At 36.1% G+C, this 25,922-nt stretch overlaps 1 protein-coding gene across 1 annotated transcript in view; it reads right to left on the reverse strand.

The window, feature by feature from the left end:
* Positions 1 to 24,393, reverse strand: part of LOC129779434 (transcription factor SOX-3) — a 74,103-nt gene extending 49,710 nt beyond the window's left edge. The window contains exons 1-2 of the mRNA XM_055786911.1: positions 24,024 to 24,393; positions 10,151 to 10,417 (exon numbers count right to left, since the gene is read on the reverse strand). Of these exons, the coding sequence (XP_055642886.1) occupies positions 10,151 to 10,417; positions 24,024 to 24,199 (443 nt within the window). The 5' untranslated portion in view covers positions 24,200 to 24,393. The remainder of the gene's footprint in view (positions 1 to 10,150; positions 10,418 to 24,023) is intronic.
* Positions 24,394 to 25,922: the final 1,529 nt, after the last annotated feature.

Here is a 25,922-nt window from a genome sequence, read left to right on the forward strand (position 1 = left end):
TATTTTATTTCAAATTTTACTAGCTGTACCCTGCTGTACCAGCTTTGCTGTGGCTCATTGTTGTTGTACGGCAGAGAATGAGTAGCATAACAAAACACATGTTTCATTTTATTTTGCAATACTTGTGAGTAAACAATTTTTATTTTGTTTTTACATTATCAGCGAAGATATGTAGGCTATCTAGTTTGCTGACACGGAGACTCGTAATGTACAGTTGACCAGGTTAGGAACAATTCGCATCTGAATACAAACTACACAACTTCAAAGATTGATTTTGAGCTTTACTAATTGTGATTGCAAACGCCAATCGAATAAAAATAAATGGATTTAAAATCATTTTCAAATAAACTTCTAGTTCAGGATTTTTTCAATAAAATAAAATGTGTTGATATCACATAAGTTTAAGTTCACAGCTTTATTTCAGAAGTGTACTTATTCCATCTGGAAATCCAATAACATCTTCGTCAGTAATAATCAAATTAAAATGATTCATTCGCTTCCATTCGATTCATATGAAATTCCAGTAGAATCTTTTTCATAGAGATGTTCTCGATCGAATGAAAAATTATTCTTTCATTTTGGATTACGAATATTTCATGACCTAACGATCGCACAGCAAATCGATGGGCAGTTATGAAAGTTCTATACAAGACCCAGATATTGCTTTGGTAAGTGCATCGTTTTATGACAGAGTTACAGCGTTCCAAAACCCACTCAAAACTTTCGATGTCACGTCCTTTATTTGTTGACGTTGGATTACGTCTTTCATTTCTATACTGGGGTGTAAGTTCAAAGTTTCGAAAACGAATGCGTTACGCCGGAGAACGAGATTTTGAGCGTAATTAGATCCTAAACAACTGAACGAAATGGTATAATAAGCACTTCATTCGAAGGATAACATGTTTACGCATTATATGTTTGTTACTTTTTGATCCAAAAACTTGTTTCAATAGCCCTAAAATTGCTTTCAAAACAGGTTATTGAAATCACACCAATCGGTATATAAGCGAGTGCCGCTCGGAAATCCACTCAGTTATATTTGCGCAACGATTGAGGTACGATCGTTGGAATGATGAAATATTTCCCTAACACAGACTTCAAAATCATGGAGCCTGGGGAAATCGAGATTGTAAAATAAATGCTAGCAGCGGATACTTTTGTGCTCGCTTGCGTTTCTGCAAATCGGAATGTTTCCCTACACAGATTTCAAAACCATGGAGTCTGGGGAAATCGGCATGGCACAGCGGATACTTTTGTACTCGTTTGCATTTTCCGAAACTCCGGAACCAAGAAGTTTTGAAAATCGGCATTGCAGATACATGTAAGTCAGCAGTACTTTTATACCCCCATTCATTTTTACACTCCGGAATTCGTTTTGCTAACACGGTCTACAAAAGCGGGTATAAATGCATCGCGTTGACTTGGTTATTCAAGACTGCATTGAAAGATATCCCTTCAAATCGCCAGCTCACTGAACTTCTACGTATATCGTTTGATGATTAGGCAAAATGTTGATAACTATTTGCTGCGATAACGTTTTCCCAAAACATTTTGTCGGCAATTGTATTCGTTTCGTTTTTTCACTAATTTAATCAATAAACATAAAAGATAGCCCTGCGCAGTGACGACATCGTACCCAATCAGGAACATTCGAGGTGCGATTATTACTAATTGAAGAAACACAAATTACTAATAAAATTACTAAGCCAATGGCAGTCCTACGTCAACCTTGCGGTTATATAATAGGTATAACCCATCCATAGTTTTTTTTTTGTTGAGTGCAGATCTCTGCCCACTCCGGAATATGATCGATAACAGCAAATTCCGATTCATCTTCACTCTGGATTTCCAATTCACCTTTAGTCGGTAGCACAATACGAAACATTTTCCGCCATAGTTCGGGGAATTTTCAATGGATATTGGAAGCGTATTAATATATTTTATTATTTTTAAAATCCTTATCGACCATTCTGCAATTCATTAACCTTTTGCGGTTGTATGTTAAGGAAACAAACTAAATATTTCATTCAACCATATGCAATAATATACACTTCTTTTGTACGAATTTTATTGTCTAGTGAATTTGATCTCGAATTATTACGCAGTTTCTATGGATAATAGATAACGGTACTCGGTGTAAACAAAAGATAATTAGCGTGAAGAGATAAGAGGATCTCTTTCATAGGAAATTATGACGACTAGTGGTACATGGATCATCTTACACAAATGTAAATATTAAATCCCAGAAAGCTGGTGATTTGGTTTGGGAGCACTTTTTACTTCCTTACCCAGGCCCTGTCTAGTTGTTAAACCCTAGAGTTTATTTCGTTTGTGTTGACGAGTTTCAACACAAGATATTCAAAAGTATTTAAAATATCCTAATAATAACACATATAATCTAAACATCCACCTAAAATAATTGGATGCTATCTGTGCAACATAACTGTGCTTAACCCCTTGTCGGGTCAGCTGTTCGAGAAATTGAGCAATATCTTTCTGTCGTAACGTAGGGTCGGGCGGGGCTAGTTGATCGTAGGGGCAAGTTGGTCAGTGACGATATCTTGAAATCTGAGATATCTTAAAAAATTAGCGATCTATGGATGAAAAATAGCGAATTGCTGATGCAATAAAATAAGCAAATTGGGAAAACTTATTAAGTAGGTTAAAAAATACGAACATGGTGCCGATTTTTCCAAAAATCATTCACTGTTTGTGCATTATAAATTATTTGTTCTTAAGTCAGTTTTCTAGTCTAGAAATTTGAAAAAAAAAAACAAATTTTTTTCCTTCAAATTTCTGTAGTTTAGGCATTCAAGAATATCACCTAGAAAGGACTTATCGAAAATCCTATTATTTACCGAGTTAGAAACATTTTTGTGATGCGGTATCTAACCTGGTACGGCCATAACAATGAACTTCAAACGAGTTTTTCTCGAAACCGGTTTTTTCAAACTGGCATACACGATATCTTAGGTTCTTCTGAACCGATTCATGTCGAATTTATATGCATACAATCTGCATGCATCTCTCTATCGCATAAATCTCTAACAAATGATTTTTTTTTTAATTTTATTATTTTTTTTTTTAAATCGAGAAACGCAAGAAAAAGACGGGTGGGTAATGTCGGGGACATAACCGGAGTGACGTAGGACTATACAAAGGGGACAGCTTTTGTTAAATATATATTTTAAATATATTGTTTTATTTTCTTCTCCTACGTGAATACCTACCTATCTACCTGAAAAATGGATTAGTTTACTGTTTACTCTTTATGAATATGTTGATGGTTCTCAAAAGAACCTTTGGTGTTGTGTTTTTGTTATCACTCGATATTCCCATCTTGTTCGGTTAAACCTTCCTGTTTAGCTATTGCGTTTGCCACTCGCCACAGCTTTCACAGTTGGAAAATTTCTTCCCATCCAGCTTGTGACATATTGTTCAGTAAATTACATTTAATGCGACTTTGCCACTCACTGAAACTAATTGTTGCCTTGCCGAACCGAAGCTGCTCTGTTCTTGATGCGTGTTTTCTGATTGTCATGAGCAGCTTTGCAAGCCAACTCGAGCACTCCGACGGCCGAAACTCTATAATCGCTGTTAGGAATACTGGTGCTCCGGCACCAATCCGTTCGGCCTAGTTACCCTTGCGGAGCAATCAGTGAATGCGGCCAACAGGGAACTGGCGATCTGCACGGTTCGAGTGAGACTTTGCCTTTCCCTTAACTTGTCCTCCTTTGTTACGTCCACGATGCCGATGCCGTACAACCACACGGGTTTACGGTTTGAAAGAAAATAAGATATTTTTTTGGGGTCCGCGTGTTTTATACTCTAGCGCAATTTAAGAATTGGTGAAAATCAATAAGCTCAGAACAACTGCCAAATTCACATACTCATCATATCCTGGCAAACAAATTATGAAAAAATCAATTTGTGTTTTATTATTGTTTTGGATAATATTTTAGAAAGCATTGAACTGTATTTCCTAAACTCTTTTTTGGAAGGTTTAATGGCCCTGAAAAGCGCCTTGTTTTATGGAATGGTTCCAATTTAGAAAACTTAGTACTCGTGGTTTTGAAAAAAACCATTTCGAACGCCCTCGATGCCGCTTTGTTCTGGATTTGCCACCAAAGCAGTTTGTATAAAGAACAAACTTTTTTCTTCTGCTACCTGATGCCGTTTTGCGATTGCGTTTGCCACTCGCCACTCGCTGCAACTGCCTGTTGTCTTGATGTCCACCGAACCGAATGTGTTCTGTTCCGATCACTTCAGCGGCCGAAACTATATAACGCCGGCTAGGTGGACTGGTGCACTGGTACTAACGCGCTCGGCCTAGCTACCCTTGCGGGGAACTCCAGATCAACACGGTTCGAGCGGGATTTTGCCTTTCCCTTAACTTTTCCTCCTTTACCATGTCCAGACATGGCTGCTTGGGTTGGTTTGTTGATGTGTTGTGATACGAACCGATGTGGTGTACGGTTTGAATGAGAATGAACGTTACGGAAGGAAGGAAGGTATTGTATTATAGAGACTTTAAACTTTTGCAGTTCATTCGTCTCTAGCCTTGAGAAAGGCCCTTTGAAAACTCTACTCTACTCTACTCCAGCGCTACCACCTCCGCCCTCTTGCCTTGAGAAAGGCACTCGATCCCTCGCCGTCCAGCTCGTCCAGCAACGATGTTGTCCAGTCGGTGTCCACACAAAGAATGATCGTTACGGCAGCGGAGCGGGGATTTTTAAGCTGACTGGCTGGCTCGAGAATTACGCATGTGTGAGACTGCGACCAATGTTTCGTTCATTTTTTCTTTTTCCTTTCCAATCGTGCTTCATTCTATTTCGCTGCTGCTCTGGTTGCCCGTTTTGGTCGGTACGATATGAGGAGCACAAAATGGACCAATCAAAAATGGGCACATAGTGCATTTTGACAATGCTTGATATTTCACAATTATTCAATTATTTTTCTCAAGAAAAATGAAATGTTATTCGTTATGATAGATGCGTAGATATATTTCCTATCAATTGATGCAAAAACCTTTGCGATCTATTGAGAAATGCTCGAGTTATAAGCGTTCCAAATCTTGCATTTTTTCCTACTTGTTCAGTGCCTAGATTTCCATTTTACCTCCTATATCTTCCGGTTAGACGTAGTCCTACGTCAAAAAACGTTTTAAACCGCAATTTGTTTTTCAAACGGTCGCCTTTTCGTCAACAAAGACGTTTTTGACTTGTCCGAGGTACATGTGATAACGGCATCTTTACTGATTCAGAATCTGTTCGATTGTTTGGTTTCAGATAACCACAAGGGATGGAATCGTGTACGCCATGGCACAACTTTTTTTTGAATCCTCTCCCTTCATCAGCTCTTAACTATTCTAGCTATGAATATTTTGCTCCGTTAAATTTTTGTTTTGTTGCTAAAAGATAGATGAACGAATAATGATATAATGGATACTAAAACTATTCTTTGTTTAATTTTTACGGAGCTCGAAAAAACGTCCGAAATTCGTGTCTCTTCACTAGAATACCCATTTATTATGGTTAATAATCATGAAAAAAAATCGGTTCTAACGTAAAACCAAGGTTTATTGTATGTATAAGTTTTAAATGTTAATGGAAATCGATTTCCAAATAATTTTTATTGAATTTTCATGAATATTCTTTTTCATATATAGAGGGGCTAGTTGGGCATATGAATAGCACCGTTGTAGAAATTGCTCGTTTGAGAGTAACGCATATAAAATTTTCAGGTATGCCGCGTTTCATTACGCAACCTATAAACAAATATAGAAAGCATGTGTTTTACTGCTAAACCCTGTGTATTTGAAACGAATCAGGTTGTCTCCAACCACCGAACAAACCATTTGCAATATAATTGTGATATATGTATTTTTTGCTGTTAAATTTTCATTAAATATAATAAACACTAACATTGAATATCAACAACTCACAATAATGCATCTAGTAATGTAGCATACCTGGAGGTTATTTCAATATACTTTGGGGCGAACGGTACAAATGTCTAAACAAATGCAAGCAAGAAAATGGCTATGCGTAGAGACGTTCGGTTAATCGTTCGATCAATTCAAATAATCAATCGAATATCTGCAATATTTTATTCCAGTAATTTTGTATCGAATAATGAAAAATCAAAACATGAATACATCGAGTAATTATTACAGTAATCGCGATTAATGTAAAAGGGAACCATTATTTCAAAAAATACCGTGCAAAATTTGTTGAACCGTCATGGTGTTTTGTCGAAATTCATCGAATATGCTAAACCATTTACGGTTGAAGCATAAAAATAATTCCCTGGTGGTGGAGCAATCTGGGAAGCATCTGCAGGAGTAAAAGGCGGAATTGAAGAAAGTGGTCTAAACTCCAGTATTCAAATTCAGAGTGCCAAGGACAACATACCACACTAGTGGTCAATGATTCTATAAATATACTTCTTTTGAACTAGTAGTTATAGGGACGAAGCAAAAAAATGATGACTTCATAATCTTTTCTATTATAAATGTCTGTTCATTTTGATTACAAGAAATAAATATTCATATTCGCTCGATTAATCGATTACTGAATAATAGTTATTCGAATGAATCGAATCGAATTTAAAAATGGTCCCACGATTGATCGATAATAGAATAAATGAAAAATATAGACATCTCTTGCTTTGCATCGCAACGTCCACGGAAATCCACGCTATTGATTAAAAAGCCGGAAGCTTCTATTCTAAGCCGAATCAGACTTTTGAAAATTCAGATAGAAAAAGTCACAGAAGGTTGTGTCCGAGACACGACCGCACAGTTGACGTAGGATTACGTTAGGCTATCTGTCGCATGCCGATTTTGGATGTTTGAAAAAATATATTGTTAAACTCTTTGATAATGATCTGTTGGCCCTGAAAAGGGCCGTTTGTTGGGTATTTTTTGTTCATTTCACCAGTGTTACAATCGAGCTTTCGGTATCAGTGATAGAAAGTTGTTTCAGCTCCGATGCACGTTTATGAGATTGGCGCTCATATTGCGTGAACATATTCCGACATATTTACTCGCGTAAAACTTTATGGAGCAACAAAAACAACAATTCACTTCTGTTGTTTTTTTGACAGCGGTAGCTTTTTCGGAGCCGCTGCTGCTTATTTCTGTTTTTATTTTGGTGGTTTTCGTTGACACCATCACGTCGAGCTAAACGGCGAATAGCGAGTTTGATACACTGGATATTGTCATGTAGAACCTTGCGATACGCTTCGATCCTCCTTTGCATTCCTTGCCGCATGAAGTCATGTTGGTTGATGTTGATCTGATGTGACCACACTTAAAACACATAACATATATGTTTTCAATATGTTTACCGATCTGAGCGTCGAACAAAATGAGAAATCTGACTGAGCAGCAGCATCAGCAGAAAGAGAGAACATGCCTGAAACTTTCTGCTCATGATATTTGCTGTTGCCATCAGTACTGAACCGATGCGGGACACAGCTCGATTGTTGATGTTAGGCCTCGATGTTTACCGCCGTTGCTGCTGCTACTGCCACTTATGTGAGACACAGCTCAATTGTTGGCCGCTCAGATTCGATACTGCACTTTCACGATGCCAAGAAACGTTCTCGCACTTCTGACGGAGAGAGCGTGCCTGAAACGATCCGCTCGTGATGCTTGCTGCTGCCACTAGTAGTAGACCGGTTTCAACAACCGTTGCTACTGTTTGCCGCTGCTTATGCTGCCATAGAAGCTCGATGTCAGACACCGCTCGCATTTTGACCGCTCAACTTCTATGATCGCCTATATATTAGCCGCTTTCACTGCTGCTGCTCTCCACTTGTTGTTGTTCGTTCCACGTCCGTTGTAAGAATGAATGAGAACCACTTCTTCTTCTTCTTTGTTTTTAAGAGGCTTTAAACTTTGCAGTTCATTCGCCTCTAAATGAGAACCACAAATTCTCCTTCTTTTATATCATTTGGTATGTGTGAAGTAGGCGTCTCCTACTCGATTGCCATGCAGCTTGCCGGTGAAAGAACGAATCGGGCGCGAAAAAGAAATGATGTCAATTTCGACCAATCAGGACTGGGTATCTCTGTTTGGATAGGAGTTGAATTTTTTCAATTGTTCGATAGTAAGTTATATGATATATACTATTTTATTCAATGTGAAAAATTTGTTATGGAGTGCCGTAATCGTTTGATGCAAAAATCTCATCAATCCATCATGAAATGAATGAGTAACACGCGTTTGAAATTGGACATTTTTCACGATGCGATCGATTTTCATTTTTCAATTTGTACCCCAATATGTTCCCGAAAGACGTAATCCTACGTCAAAAAGATGAGAATTTGAAATTTTCATTAATTTGTTTTCTTTACTTGACAACATGATAATTGTTAACTGTTTTTGTTTTGATTTAATTAATTAATTAATAATGAAGAAAACCTCTAATGAAAAAAAAAACACTTATTATTTGACCAACAAGAACATGCCCATTATATGATTAACATGCCCTATATGTTGACCAACTTACCCCGTTTGTGGGGTTAGTTTGTCAATTAATTCTGAAATATAAATACGTTAAGTAAAAGAAAAATGTAAAGTAAATGATTCTCTGGTTATTTTTCAATGAAAGGGTAAAAGGTAAGCTTCATTGTGATAAATAACATTATATCGCAAAACTTCGTACTACAAAGTTATAACCAAATTTATAAAAAAAATGACAAACTAGCCCCGCCCTACCTTTAAGCAGGGTAGGGCGGGGAATAATAAATAAAAGAATAAATAAAAAAAAATAGAAAGTGTATTCAAAACGTGACGACTGAATAAAAATCTGATAGAATAACATATAATTTGAGTACAATATTACAAATGGTCTTACTGATTGATTGACTATAAAGCTTTGTTGTAACAGTAATGTTTTTCTGAACAATGTTATATCTCCAATTCAAACCGTGCCAGTCATAATAGAATCACTATTTTAGTTTAGATAGGTTGGTGAAAAAAAAAGATTTTTTCACCTCGTTTGTTATTGTAACACATGTTTTAAGCTTATTATGATCGGTTTGTTATTTTCTATAATTGCAGCGCAACAAATGTGGCATGGTGAATGGTTAAACTGGTGAATAATAGCAACATGGTTGTTGGTTATTGTGATTCGATCTGCTCGCCATGCCTCGGATTGCGGAGCTAACAAACCCCCCCCCCCCAACCGCTCGAGGTGTGAGCGTGTGAATTATTTTTTTGTAGATATTATAGCTACAACGCATTGTTACGCTTGTAATTGAACACATTGCGTTTCGTTTTCATTATCTCATCACACTCATCTTGCGTGGTTTCTTACCGGTTGTGGTACTATCTGATAAATCACAGCATTACGATTGCACAGCTTTATATGGAACTGTATAAAGAAGCTATTCAGGGTTGATGTTATTTCGTTTCAGCTACCCCATTTGCATTATCCCAATGCTTCAGAGCTGAAGTTGTAACCTGAATACTACAAGGATCAAATTCAGTTCGGTGTATCTGCCTGCGGTGCAAAAGTCGATGGTAGTGTATCATCTTTAAACAATATGCTTGAGACTCAAAGGATTCGATAGATTCCTGGGACAGTAATAATTTTATGGGGTGACTAGCTTGAGTAGCTCATTTGCTCACACCTAACTGTCTCGGTATCACCGAGAAACGAACACACGCAAATGCAGGGGGCAAAAGATACAACAATCCGCTTCTATCAACAACAATATAGACACAGTCATTCATCTCTCTCATCGCCACAAAACTCGTTTGTTTGTTTGTTTCTTTGTTTTTAAGAGGCTTTAAACTTTGCAGTTCATTCGCCTCCAGCAAACAAAACTCGTTCAAACTAGGAATCATAAAAGAGCTACACAGGTACAGAACAATAGTGTTTTCACTTAAAAGGCGAGCGATAACAGCACGAAAGTGGGTTAAATTAAACTTGACCGAAAATATTTCAAGGTTGATTCTGACTTATTGTGTGTTAGGAAATTATTCTCTTAGTATATCGACTGTGAACATGTTAGTTGTGTATTGTTAGACGATGTAACAAACAATCACAAATAGAAATGCTCGAAGTGAGCATCCCTTTTCTAGCACACACAAAAAAACACAAAAAATCACGACGAGGTTCAAAAGGAGATTACATACCGCATTGACGCCAATCTATACTGTATCAGATATTTGTTGAGGAATGTGTTGTTCGGATCGGAGGCAAGATCCGCGCCTTCGTCGTCCTCGCCGGAGGACCCGCCCGGCATTTCCAGCTGAGTGTAGTACCGATCAACGGCTTTCATCACTTCTTCGTCCGATTCGTCCAGCCGTTGTACGTCCAGCACCGTAACGGTTGGCGATGATTTGCTCAGCGCACCCTCGCTGTGGACGCTTACATTGTCGGTCAGGAAGGCCACGGTGCTCCTATGAAGAGTAAAGAAAAAAAAAATGCGGATGACATCGGTGAGTGAATGATAATCAAACTCAAAGTAAAGCTGCCCAGCGCGATACAAAGATGTGAGATGACGAGTGTGACGCTCTACTTTGAATTTGTATAGAATAACAATTAGAGCTGTTGTTGTTTAACAATCTTCATCTGGTCACGAGAACTTGGGAGTTTTTTTTTGGGAAAGTGTGGACGAGATTGTAGCACTGTGACAATGATCTTCCATCCGAAATTTTTTAACCCTACTAAATTCGCGCATACGTTCTGATAGGCCGAGAAACAATGAGGTGGCTGAATTAAATGGCTATTAAAACTGAATGAAGTTAAAGAAAAAGTATTTTCTGGAGTTTTTTTCATTCAATTACACCTTTTTCTTTAAATAAATACCAATAACGCCTAAAAATACACAATAGCAATATTACATAGCCACGCACAGTCTGTGGGTATATGAGTTACGATTTTGCGCGCGTGTACAGGAGAGTTAAATACACGTGAAATCAACGAATGTAGACGATGTAGAATCAAGAATCAAGATAAAATACTTTAATATTTAATTCAATATTCACGTTGAAAATACAAGTATATTTTACTAATTTTTTTTCAATAGTTAAAGAATATCCATCACAGGTAATGATGGGAAATAATATTCTTCTTCGCATATGATTGAACTTCAATTGTTAGTGTTAGACGGATTTTGCACCAACTCGTCTATGGGATTGGCATGACCCTCTAAGAACTCAATGAAACTTTCTGTGCGTGTAGACCTTACCTAATGAAGCAACTTGGCATATTTACTTTTCCGAAAATTTATCTAGACTTACATAAGGAAAGGGCTAAATATTTTTGGTAATTTCTTTATAATTTTTCTACTCGAAAATGGTGAGTCCTACAAGAATGTGATATGTGGAAGAGTTTGAGGAAAATAATTGAATATTCAGAAAAAAAATACTGAAAAAATATTTTTTTTAAATTCTACACTGAAAAAAATCGATTTCAAAAACCAAAAGTCGATTTTCTCAAAATGGTCATCTCAGATTTTGATGAAATGGTAGATAAATATGTGCCCTACAACTCTCCCATGGGTTTTTTCTTGAATACTTTCTATTTCTTTTTAACAGCTATAGAAAAAATCAATAATAGGTAGAAATAAATTGATGGTGACCCTTGGATGCTAAAGTACAGTTTTCAGCTTGTTTTTGTAGTCAAATACAATATGTTTCAATTCAGAGAGCAACGACAGCTCTCAAACAATAGCCATCTGCCAAAAATCTCTTGATCGGTCGGTCAGTTATCGAATAGTTTTTTGTAGATTTAGGTATCTATTAAGAGTCACTGCAAATGTGATAATAATAAATGGATTGTATAGATACCTAAAGGGCGAATAAAATGGCTCTGCAGTTGTTTGAAAATTACCAGTCGTGACCGGCAGCAAATACAGGGCGAACTCAAATATATACAGTCTTCGATTACTTTTCACTGTATATAATCGATCATGTATATAATCGAGTGAAAAAAAAAATTATTCGTTTTTTTATGTATATATGTTTTGATTATTTGAATAAAAAAGAAGAATTTAATTTTTGATTCATCCCCTTGAAGTCAGAAAACACCTTTCTCACATGAAAAAAATTTAATTATCCAGAACATCTCAGGGTGATAGACGTTCATATTTGATGGGACAAACCCCTCTAAGCATATGTTCGAATTTCAACAATGAGATAGTTATAGAACTTTTTCTCTGTTTCGGACTCTGTTACCTCAAACTGGCTCTACATTAAAAAGTACGCTACGGATGGCGATTTTGTTGCTTCCATTTGAAAGATGAGAAAATTTAGTACAGTATATAGTAGTGGAACATCTAAAATAGTGGATTTAAATAATATTTCGGAAGTGAAAACTTTGGTCGTTCCACGTAAGTAAGTAAGTAATTTATAACACGTTATTATTAATTTTATTCTAAAATTTATATTAAAATTGATTGTTTCTATCAATTAAACAAAAGCTATCTAATCAGTCTACAATTTGTTCTTTGACACCCAACTTCTATCTTTCTTAATTTCGCTGCAATATCGATTTAAAAAATTCCTGGTGAAAATTCAAGCAAAATCTTAAAAAATCACGATTTTTACTCACTGTACATATATTAGCCACTTAAATTTCACTTTAACGTTGAAAGGATGCTTGAAATAAGACATATTTGAAATGTAAAAAAAATATTTTTTTAACTATATATAATCGAGTCCAAATTTGTATATAATCGAGTCTGTATATAATGGAGTCCGGCCTGTATGTCTTATTTTAAAAAAAATGTAACATTTCAACGTTAAGGTGAAACTTAAGTGGCTATCAAAAATACATTGAAGTAAAAATCGTGATGTTTCAAGGTTTTGATTGAATTCTCACCAGGAATTGTTTATAACGTGAAATTATGAAAGATAGAAGTTGGGTGTCAGAGAACAAGTTGTAGAATGATTAGAGAGTTTTTTTGGTTGCTAGGAACAATCAAGTTTATGTTTTATGTTTTCAATTCCAAAATGTTATTTAAATCCAAATATTAAGATGTTCCACCATTTCATCCTGTACTGAATTTTATCGTCTTTCAAATGGAAACAACAGAATCGTTTTCCGTAGCGCACTTTTTAATGTGAAGCCAGTTTGAGGCAACAGAGTCTGAAACAGAGAAATAGTTCTATAACCCTGTAATAGTTCAAATTCAAACATATGCGCGGAAAGATTTTTTTATCAAATATGATCGTCTATCACCTCCTTAGGGATTCTAGATATTTTTTTTTTCATGTGAGAATGATGTTTTCTTACTTTAAGGGGATTAATCAAAACAGAAATTCCTGTTCTATATTCAATAAACCTAAAAAATATATATATAAAAAACGAATACAATTTTTTGAGAAATACGAGACTGTATATAATCGAGTCAGTATATAATCGATTCTGTATATAATCGAATCCGACCTGTGGTTGAAACATTTTTCTTCAGTGTAAAGTTTTTAATGAAAATTTGAGAAATTTCCTACTTTTCTTCTTTTTGTAGATTTTATTAGATCGAGGTTTTCGAGTAAGAAATTTTGTAAAAGTTTAAGAGAAAAAAAACTGTCCCCTTTCTAAAAGTAGTTTTGTTTTAGATGTCAAGCATGCGAGATTGCTTCATCATATTGAAACACATTGTTCAGTAAATACTATAACTCAGAAAAAGAGAATAAATCTAGTTTATCTTCCATAATCTTATATATGACGATTTTTATTCCAACTCGTCTTAGGAGTTGGCAGCACCAAGTATGAAAAAGTTCATTCGCTCATTTCTCCACACCTGATTATAAATCACTCTTGTATCTGCTTGGAATAATTATGGCGAAAAGAATGCAGCAAACAATCGTGAGATTGCATGATGAATCATTTTACACTCCCCGACCATCTTCATTCGGGACTGATAGAAAACATAACAAAACAACACAACATTCAATGAAGGAATATTGCTTTGGAAGGATCGCACGAAACAAAATAACAAGTGAGTCAAAATAGATTGAATCTGCGTGTATGCATGATTTTATTTTCCCTTATACTCTTTTCCTTGTCAGCATTCAAGTGCACATGAATCTACCTTCCCGCTCACCAATAATTTGCGTTAATATGGTCTTTTGCGTTGCCTTAGATCGTTTGATACTAGAAACAAAAACTGTAAGGGGTTGTATCTAGGACACGACCGCATATTTTTGACGTAGAACTACGCAATTATATTATGCAACCCACATGTTTACCACTTCGAATATTATTTTAGAATGCATCGACATTTTTGTAATAGATTATGTTCTTCGTTACAAATAAATTTGATGAACGTCCTTTTACGTTTGATATGATGCCTAGGACTACCAAAATATTTGAACGGAAAAATTGTAAAACGATCATTGTGTTTTACATTTCCCTCTGAAATTATACTCAACACCAAAAATTACTCCCGATTTGCATGTATTTGCAAAGCGGATTCCCTCAGGCACATTAGTTTTGAAGTCCGTGTTAGAGAAACACATCTCAGTGTGGAAAATACTCCCGACTTGCATGTTTTGACAAAGCGGATTCCCCCAGGCAAATTGATTTAGAAGTCGGTGTCAGGGAAACACACAGCTCGGTGGGAACAAAAATACCCCCGACTTGCATGTATATTTGCAATGCGGATTTCCACAGGTACACCGATTTTGAAGTCTTTGTTTGGGGAAACCGTAAATCGGGCCAATCAAAACTTGGCAGTTAGGGCGTTTAGATAACGCTTAACATTTTACAGTTATTCCCCTAATTCCCCCTAATTGTTCATCTCATGAAAAATAACATTTTATTAATTGTGATAGACGCGTAGAAATACTTCCTATCAATTGATGGACACATCTTTCCGATCTGTAAAGAAATGTTCGAGTTATAAGCATTCGAAATACGGGTAGGGTTAGCACACAAATCGGCAAAACGAATGTATGGGAAAAAAGGAAGTTCTTCCAGTTTTCATGAATTCAAACCGTTTAGAGATTAGCGAATTGTGATGTATAGCATATCAAACAAATCTTAGAGGATTTCCGATTCGATTGGTATGCACATCATGAGAATTCGTTCACAGTGAAAATAGTTGTTAGGGTTAACTTTATTTCATAAAAATGTGACCTGTTTTCTGATTTGGCACCCTTCCTGAAAGACGTAGTTCTACGTCAAAAAATGTCATTGCAATAGTGCACAGGAAACAACTCGATTTCAACTATCTACCTTTGTTTTAATGCCACGATAGAGGCTCAATGATTGCTCATCGAGTGAAAAACGAATGATTTTACAAAGACACTCGCTAGCTCAAGCACAAGTTTCCGATTTGATTCTATCACCATCTAACGTCATTCCGAGAGGCAAATGAGAGAATGCAAAATTCTCTGAGAATAGATGAGCGGAATCGAGACCGTATTTTTTCGTTTAACTCGAGTATGAACTTTGCGAAGATGATAGGGGAATATTTTCTGTCTCAAATAAAGTGAGGCATAAACGGAGAATAGAAGGGTGAGGTTTATCTGTGAATGAGTGTTGTTGGACGAATTTTGACGCGATTTTGCCCATACCTGGGCAGCACCATCTCAGATAGCAACGAAACGTTGTGGTGTGTGTCTTTTAAGCAACTTTGCATACTTGAAATATTCAAAAATGAATTAGACTACTTTTTGAAAAGGGCAAACAAAATTCTTAATTTTTTACAAAAAAATATAACTTAAAAATTGTAATACCTACAAAAATCTAATCAAAGGATGAAATGTAGGAAATTGTTTAAAAAAAATGCCCAAATTTTTTTGAAGATGTCAATGAAAATGGTCATCTCTTATTTCAAAAAGTTACCCCATAAAAAATGTTTACCACCTCGAAAAAACACCCTATGCCAAATATGAGCTCAATCGAACTTAAGAGAGAGTGGCGCAAAGCGGTCAAAGTATGAGTTTTTTGAAAATCAAAAAATCACCCAAGGGGGGAGAAAAGGAAATCAGAGTTTTCGGAAAAAATGGGTGGGTTATATCTATGATATAACCGCAAGGTTGACGTGGGACTATCTTAGCTTAGTAACCATTTGTATGTATTGATTGCAGTTTGCATGTATTTACAATGGCGATTTCCCCAGACACCTTGGTTTAGAAGTCTTTATAGGTAATCAGATTTCAGTCGGAACAAAAATACTCCCGACCTGCATGAATTTGCAATACCAATTTCCCTGGACACCTTGTTTCTGAAGCCTGTGTTGGGGAAACATATTTTAGTCGGAACAAATTGCCCTCGACTTGCATGTATTAGCAATGCCAATTTTCCCTCGCTCCATGGATTTGAAGTCTGTGGTAGGGAAACACATTTCAGTCGGAACAAAAATGCCCCCGAATTGCATGTATTTGCAATGCTAACTTTCCCACGCTCCTTGGACTTGAAGTCTGCGTTAGGGAAACGCATTTCGGTGCGTTAAGTAGCTGCCCCTACTTTCATGTATTTGCAATGTCGATTTCGCCAATGCTGCTTGGTTTTGAAGTCTGTGTTAGGGAACATATTTCGGAGAGAACAAAAGTCCCCCTACTTTCATGTATTTTCAATTCCGATTTCCCCAACGCTGCTTGGTTTTGAAGTCTGTGTTGGGGAAACCGTAAATCGGGCCAATCAAAAAGAGGCAGTTAGGGCGTTTAGATAACGCTTTACATTTTACAATTATTCAATTATTTATCTAATGCAAAATGACATTTTATTAATTGCGATAGATGCGTAGAAATATTCCCTATCAATTGATGTAAACATCTTTCCGATCCAGTAGAAAATGTTCGAGTTATAAGCATTCGAAATCTTGCATTTTTTCCTGCATGTTCAGTGTTTATGTTTTCATTTTACCCCCCATATATTCCGGTTAGACGTAGTCCCACGTCAAAAATTTTTGATGCCAAATGTTTTATAATTGCTAAAACGTCGAGATCTAGTGTCATTTCAAAAATTATTTTTTTGTCGAACAACGACTCGATTTTTCATTCGGAACTTGCTGCGAAATGTTGATTTGCACGATAATATAGGGGAAGAGGGGGGAATTTGGACCACCTAAGCAAATCGCCTAATATTTCCAAACCAATACGGTCTAAATAAAAAATGTAACATTGAACACTGAGCTACGCTTGTTTTCTCTCAATCAATAATGTTTAATCATCATATCAAGCATCAAATTACCAAATATATCATAAAATAAAAGAGATGATTTTTGGACATTAAAATTTGATGCGGGGTGATTTGGACCGTCTGTGGGGTGATTTGGTCCAGTGTGTGTTTAATCGGAAAAAACATTATGTTTATGTAGAGTATTTTGGGATAATGTTACAATCAGTAACAGTGTTCTGGGATCGATACCAGGTCCAGACCAGAAAAATTGGATTGAGACCATCTCGAATTCTGCATGGATCTTTTCAATGTTTTTTGAGCATTTTCAAACACTTTCGATGCTTGGTCAATGAAAATCCGTTCTTGATGGCCTGCGTTGCTCTTCCAAGCTCTCCCTTCTTTCAACGTTGCCTGTCCATCCTTTTTTGTAATTCAGCGGCATCTGGAAACAATTAGACCAAAGAAAAGCCTCAAACCTGTAGGACCAATTCACCCCACAGAAACGTGTCCATGTCACCCCACACAACATGCAAAAAATAAAATGCAATTAATTCCATTTATTGTTATCAAACTGACAGTTTCGCTGCATCAAATTGTTCTCTTCTGTAGACGAACAGAACTTTACTGCACAATACACGAAAAGTTTGTTCAATCAGCGGGAAAAAAACCTTGAAACCAAGATCTGAAAACTCACATTTTTTGACAATCAAAGTGCTTGTTGTGTTCATGCTCCCGTTTCATTCCACCTGCCGAATTTCACGTTAGGTACATACGGTTCAACAATAGAAGGAGATGACATTTGAAAAAATCCAAGTTGAGCCGTACTATTTTAGATAAACGGGTGGTCCAAATCACCCCATATGTCCAACTCACCCCGTGTTACCCTACCCTTTGCAAAATATTAGCTCATTCGAACTTTATTTATTAGTGACACAAACGTAAAAATTTATTAATTTTTTTCAGATCACCGAAAATCGGGGTTTTTTAAAAAAATGGTGATGCCAAATGTCTTAAACTTACATTACTCGTCGAGATTTACTGTTATCTAGAAAAAAATTTTTTTTCCGTTTTTCCGTCTGAAAGGTTGATTTTTAACAAAAAAAAATTGAAATAACTGTAAATCTTGATGTGCCATGCAATTCTAAGACATTTGGCATAAAAAAAAATTGTTGAAAACCCTGATTTTCGGTGATTTTTCGGTTTTCAAAAAACTTAAATTTTAACGTCTGCAATACTAATAAATGAAGTTCGAATTAGCTAATATTTTGCATAGGGTATATTTTCGTGCAAATCAACATTTCGCAGCAAGTTCCGAATGAAAAATCGAGATAATTATTTTTATTGGCACTTAAAACCATACGTTTCGTCTCGTACTCCGAAAACAGGAAGTGGGTTATATCTATGGTATAACCGCAAGGGTGACGTAGGACTATCGTTGATTTAGAGATCATTTGTTTGAAGTTGAATCTAAATCCATTCTGAATGAATGAATAAATGAATATTTGGGAGACTTCGAAAACGAGAGCGTTACGTTGGAGGCACAAGGTTTTTGCATCCAATATAGGATACGAAAAACCTTGTTCTGAAGAATTATCTTCAGAAGCTAACCTGCTAACTGTACTTGATTGACAAATCACAAACCCAAATGTATTATATGGATATTTTATGGATAGAAAACATTAAAATAAACTCTTTCACATGAATGTAATTTTAAATTCCCAGAGGAACTGGCTGATTATTTTCAGTAACGATTAGATATTTCCACATTTTCCTCGATACTGGAAGCCCACCAGTGGTTTATGCTAACTCGATAACCATCTGTTAATAGCACTTGCTTGAAACATATTTGGTCACAGTGTTACATGAATAGAAAACATTCAAATAAACTCTTTCACATGAATGTATTTTTAAATTCCCAGAGGAACTGGCTGATTATTTCCCAGCAATGATTAGATCTTTCCGGAACTTTCACGATGCTGAATGGCATCCAAACGGAAAGAATTCTGCGCGTGTATGTGTCGATCCTTCGCCGTCCACCTCCTCCAGCACGTTAGGCAACGATGTTGTCTTGTCGATGTCCTCACGAAAAATGAATATGTCTCACCACCAGAATATCGCTTAAGTATGCTTTTCGTGTGTGATTGAATCGAGAGAAGGTGTGGTTTACGATGGCAATTTGGAAGGCAAACTAGAGGGGAATGAACTCTCTGAGCTCGGAACTTTCGGCGACAGAGCAAGAATCGATTGCGGGCGCATACAATATTGGATACGGAAATATCCTACTGATGGGGAAAAATAATCTTCAGAAGCTATCCTGTTAATTGCGATTGATTGAAAAATCACAAAACCAAATGTATTTGGTCACAGTGTTACATGGATAGAAAACATTAAAATAAACTCTTTCACATGAATGTAATTTTAAATTCCCAGAGGAACTGGCAGATTATTTTCAGTAACGATTAGATATTTCCACATTTTCCTCGATATTGGAAGCCCACCAGTGGTTTATGCTAACTCGATAACCATCTGTTAATAGTACTTGATTGAAATATATTTGATCACAGTGTTACATGAATAGAAAACATTCAAATAAACTCTTTTACATGAATGTATTTTTAAATTCCCAGAGGAACTGGCAGATTATTTTCCGGATCTTTCACGATGCTGAATGGCATCCAAACGGAAAGAATTCCGCGCGTGTATGTGTGTGTGTGTGTGTGTGTGTAGCGGCTGCCTCGAGATCTTCCCGGGGAACCGTTTGTGGCATCACTCTCCTCCTGATGGATTCATGTCTAGCCTAAGGTGCACAAACAGGCTCTTGGTGACACCGTTCATCAGCGCTTTCATGATAAACGAAGAGCTTCACCACAACAGCGACAACATGCTCCAATCGCTGTTCAATTAGAACTGAGTGGATTTCCGAGCGGCGCTCGCTTATATACCGATTGGTGATTTCAATAGCCTGTTTTGAAAGCAATTTTAAGACTATTGAAACAAGTTTTTGGATCAAAAAGTAACAAGTATAGAACGCGTAGACATTTTATCTTTCGAATGAAGTGTTTATCATACCATTTCGTTCAGTTGTTTAGGAGCTATTAACGCTCAAAATCTCGGTCTCCGGCGTAACGCTTTCGTTTTCGAAACTTTGATTTTACACCCCGGTATAGAAATGAAAGACGTAGTCCTACGTCAAATAAAACCCAGAGTGTCGATTTCTGACAAGAATTTTTTTTCGAGACGATCTCGACGTTTCATGCATTTTTAAGACATTTGGAATAATTTATTTTTTTCGAAAACCCCGATTTCCTCAAACTTTGACCGCTTTGCGCCACTCTCCCTTAGTTCCGATTGAGCTGATATTTGGCAAAGGGTGTTTTTTCGAGGTGGTAAACATTTAGTATAGGGTAACTTTTTGAAATTTTAGGGTCGATTTTTTCCCATACATTCATTGGCAACCTATTGTCCATACATTGAGAGATGGGCACTTTTACAGCGAAAAAGTTATTCTAACAACAATTTATTCTTGTTTTCTTAGAAAAAATTACAACTAATCCTAATTTTGTTTAAAATCAAGATAGCGATATAGTGTATTCGACAAAGTTTCAGATCTTATTAAAATATAAACTTTCGTCCAAGACGTCAACTTTCTATATTTTATAGTTTCTGGAATATAGAGCATTTTTGTATGGAGACCCCTGAAAAAATAATGTTTCACCCGTTACATTTTTGTGTGTAAATTCTCGCGTTTGACATGTTCTTGACATGTTTCTGCATTGAAAAAAGTTAGCAGAGCATGTAAATCGCGATAATTTATACATACAAATGTTACGAATTAAACATTAAAAGTATTTTTTGACGTAGAACTACGTCTTTCATTAAGGGTGCCAAGTCAGAAAACAGGTCACGTTTTTATGAAATAAAGTTAACGTTAATAACTATTTTTGCCGCGAACGGATTTTGGCGATTTACATACCAAACGAATCGGAAATTCTCTAAGATTTGTTTGATATGCTAAACATTACAATCCCATAATCGTTATATGGTTTAAATTGATGAAAATTGGAAGTACTCCCATTTCCTCATACATTTGTTCTGTCCATTTGTGTGCTTTCCCGAACAGAGCTGTCAATAAAGATGTAAAGTCTCCGTGAACAAAGGAAAAGAAGAAGAACGAAGTGGAATATTTGCGTGCGTACGTGCGTGCTTTATAAACCGTACGTAAAAATAGTGCATCTTCTCTACGCTGAAATCCCATTTGTATCTGCTCCCGTGTGCATTGGCCCTGTCACGATGCATCAATCGGATTTTTTTGATGCTGTGATTGACGTTTGGTGGTGCAAATTATGCAGCCGTTATGATAAATATAAACAAGGAGGGGAGATAGCGGAAGGGACTAGGACTCGTATTTGCGCTAATCTTGATCATAATGAAGCAGTGCTACTCTTTTCGAGGTTGTTGAGATTATCAGATAGAGTTTATTTAGTTTATTTAGTCACCAAGAAAGCAAATGACGTTCTGAAATTTTGTATGTGATTTGGTTTCGCTTGCCATCAGCAAAACATTCTCCTCTAAGGATGACAACTGCGTTTATATCGAGTATGTATTGTTCTGCGAGCACAAGAATGATTCATCAAACAATTATCGTCAAATGATAATAAAAAAAAACATTTCAGTGCGACCAAACTGGTAGAATGGTTATTTCAAAATTTTCGTAGCATTATAGAATAATATCCGCAGTTATTAACAAGCGACTTGAATTAAATTACAGCGTAGTTCTCAACAATGCGGTCGTGTCTTGAACACAACCTCCTATATTTTTCTCAAAGGAAAACATGAAAAAGCTGTTATTCGAAGAACCTTTCCCCATCTTCCTATGTTTTGACGACTTGTTGGAAATTGTAAAGGCTATTCATATCTATTTTGTCAGAATAAAAAAAAAACATGTTTTCAAGAAAAATTATTTTGCAAAATATGTTTTTTCAATTGATTATGTATTCAAAAAATTGCTCGATATTTTCTTATGAATACATGAATAACCTCGTACATTTCATTTTTTGACTAAAATTTTGTAGGTCTGATAGATTTTGTGAGAATTTGTTTGAAATTTTGAGTTTTCTTTTCGCTTTATTCGAAAAATCTTACTCTAAAAACCATAAGATCTACAAAACGTTGGAAGAATGAAATGTAGAGAATTATTCATGTATAAAAAATTTTCATATAAATATCAAGCAAATTTTTGAAAAATTTTATGAAAAAAAAAATTTGAAAATTAAAAATCATTATCCCCGAAAACATTTTTTTTAATTCTGAAAAAATAGATATGAATAGTCCATACAATTTCCAACAAGTCACCCATACGTCGGAAGATGGTCATTTTTACAGAGAAAAAATTTTTCAAACAACAACTTTTTCATGTTTTTCTTTGAAAAATTACTATTAAAGTTCAATTCGAAACATTTGAATGCATAAATTATCGCGGTTCACATGCTCTGGTAAATTTTTTCTATTCAGAAACATGTCAAACTCGAAAATTTACACACAAAAATGTAACGAATAAAACATTAGTTTTCCAGGGGTCTCCATATAAAAATGCCATATATTCTTGAAACTATAAAAGATAGAAAGTAAACGTCTTCGACGGATGTTTCTATTTTAATAAGATCTAAAACTTTGTCAAATACACAATATCACTATCTTGCCTATAAACAAAATCAGGATTAGTTGTGATTTTTTCAGAGAAAACACGGAAAAGTTGTTAGAAAAACTTTTTCTCTGTAAAAACGCCTATCTTTGATTCATATTTTTTTTGGAAATTTAAAAAAAAATACGTTTCTTGAGAGAAATGAATTCTAGTTTTTAAAATAATATTTTTTTTCAGCGATTTTTTTTAAGATGATATTTTTATTATTAAAATTTAAATAATTTCCTACATTTCATCTTCTGACTCGAATTTTGTTGGCATTATAGTTTTTGAGTAATATTTTTTTTTGTTAAAAATCAAGAAAAAATGTTTACCCCTTTCAAAAAAGTCTAATTCTTTTTTGAATATTTCAAGTATGTAAAGTTGCTCAAAAGACCCCTGTGTTCACACCCGCAACATTTCGCTTCTATCTCAGATGGTGCTGCCAACGGCCTGTAGAGTTTGCATGAAATTCCTCTGAAGCAGCACTGAATAGCAAGCTGCAAGCAAATTATTTGCTTTACAAATTATTAAATAGAGAATTGTTCATGTTTGCATTTGCAAAAATTAAATCTTAATGACAAAAAGCGATGAATGAAGACGCTGAAACGCATATCACAAGATCATAAATGAGTTGCATGAGCAGAAAGTATGTTTTATTCATTTGATTTCATATAATCATATTGTGACGTCGGTATATGTTGACATAATTCGATAAACAAAATTTGAGACAATCCCCTTTATTCCGCGCGGCACATGATAATGTGAGATAGAAAAGTTTCTCGCTGTATTGTGGAAGCCACCTTACTTTTCAGCTCATTTTGATACCAGTGTCGATATCATATGAGGACATGATTTAAAATTTCATTCGCTTTCGGAAACACCGTGACATGAGCCATCTCACGTAATTTGTCGCGCGGAAGAAAGGGAGAATATGTTCACAGCCCATCAATAAAACTATGTTTGAACTGAACTGTATTCTTCACTTTCCGGAGACAATTTGATTTCGACAGGCAAATTATAAATTCGGACATATTTTATATAATCTTGTTGATATTATTACGACAACGCACATCACAGTAACAACTTCGAACAATTGGTTCAAATTCATGCTTTGGATGAACCATTTTGCTCCGCTGCCCCTTCATAAGTGCCAGAAGAAACGTTCACCACCACCACTACACTGACACACCACAGGACAATGGTTGCCGACATTCGGCAACCATTGTCCTGTGGCGAATATTACCACATACCCAAACTCATCAACTCCTTCGACCAAAATCTGGTCCGCCCAGTGCTCATCGAGAATGACAGAGGTCGGCTGCCGTGAGACGGAACCGTTTCCTCCGATCAGATGATCAAACGAATCCTCCAATCCAGAGTCCTCTCTGGTCTCGCACTGACCCGGACATCGTGCCTCGGAATTCATTCACCAAGTGTCGCCCTGCGAGTACGAGTTCAATACGATTTGTTTATTTTCGTATCGATCCTGATAAAAGAATCCACTCTGAATTGACCCCGAGGATAATATCACTTTGTTATAATTCACTGTAGCTTAGAACAGAATAACGCGATCGAAATAAAAGAATCTAACCTTTCGGTTGTTCGATTGCACAAAGAATGGCGATTGTGCAGGCCGATTATTGTAAGGATGGAAAGAGAAAGGATTGCTCCTTTCAGAGAAAGCATTTCGCACTCGAACAAGAAGGACAACATGCTTGTCCCGTACTCTTACGCGAGAAACCAACAAATACATGTCACGCAAATTGTGTGCGTTTAGCGTTCGATGACTCGCCGTCTCGCCTTTGATTCGCTTTTTGTTGACCGGTGTCTGCGCGCGTTCGCATTGTCAAAGGATGCGTTTCGATGTTTCGGCGATGATTCCGTTCAAACAAAATAGGGTGGCAAACCATAGAAGAGAATGCGTTGAATAGGTAGTTTAAATATCATCGAGGGTTTTGTGTGCTTTTATTTCCCGTTCCATATTGTGTTCTACATTTCAAAGGCAATATTGACAAACAAAAACGTTCGCACGAACGACCTTGGCCTTTATTTGGGAAATTGTGAATCATTCCGGGTGGTGTGTCAGTTTTTTTTTATTTCAGCCATCAAGCGTTCCATAACATTTTGCGCCAATAATGAGAATTTATTTGAAGATGTAGATGCAGCTCAATAAAAATTAAACGCATGGTTCAAGGCGGTGTGGTATAGTGAGAAATTATTCTAGAAATTGGACAAGTGGATTTGAGGATGTGAATATATAGTGTGTCTCTTAGAAAAAACAAACTCACTTATCCCTTGAGTAAGATAAATTTTAGAACCAAAACTATGTGAGATATCAATTTGAATTTCCGTTTAATAGGAATATTCGTTTCAATACCGTCCCTGAGGCGATCGATACATAACTTAACAGGCTTCACTCATTTTAGGCCATGTTTTCGAAAAATCGAACAGCAACTTTGATAATTTTTCATGGCTTTGGAAAGCTTACATGTGGTAAGGTGTTGGCATCAAATGATAGCTCAGTTTATTAGTTACCACTTAGGGGCCGTCCACATACCACGTGGACAGAAAAAGCACGATTTTATACTACCCCCTCCCCCTCCGTGGACAAGCGTGGACATTTTAGTACCACTCCCCCTGTTGTCCACGTGGACATTTTTCCTTATTTTATTAGAATAATTTAGGAAATGGCATGATTGCGCATAAAATAAATTTTAATTCTTTTTAAGTTTATTTTGTTTCAAATTTTACTAGCTGTACCCTGCCACGCTTTGCTGTGGCACAATGAGGTTTTTTGACAGAGAAATGAGTAGCAAAACGAAGCATTTGTTTCATTTGAGTTTAATTTTGAAATACTTGTAATCCTTTGTTTTTCTATTACCTGCGAAGTTATAAAGCCTATCTGATTTGCCAATACGGAAACATGCAAAATACAGTTGAACAATCCGCATCCGGATATTAATTACACAATTCTGAAGACATATCTTGAGCAACGCCAATTGAATAAAAATGAACGGATTTGAAATCCTTATCAGATACTTTTATTCCGGTCACGATTTTCGAACACTTACAAAAAAATGTGTTGCTATCACACATATTCAATATACTCACAATATTCAATATTCAATACTAGAAGGTTAATTTACGTT

The sequence above is a fragment of the Toxorhynchites rutilus genome, chromosome 3 (assembly GCF_029784135.1).
Source record: "Toxorhynchites rutilus septentrionalis strain SRP chromosome 3, ASM2978413v1, whole genome shotgun sequence".
Taxonomy (NCBI): domain Eukaryota; kingdom Metazoa; phylum Arthropoda; class Insecta; order Diptera; family Culicidae; genus Toxorhynchites; species Toxorhynchites rutilus.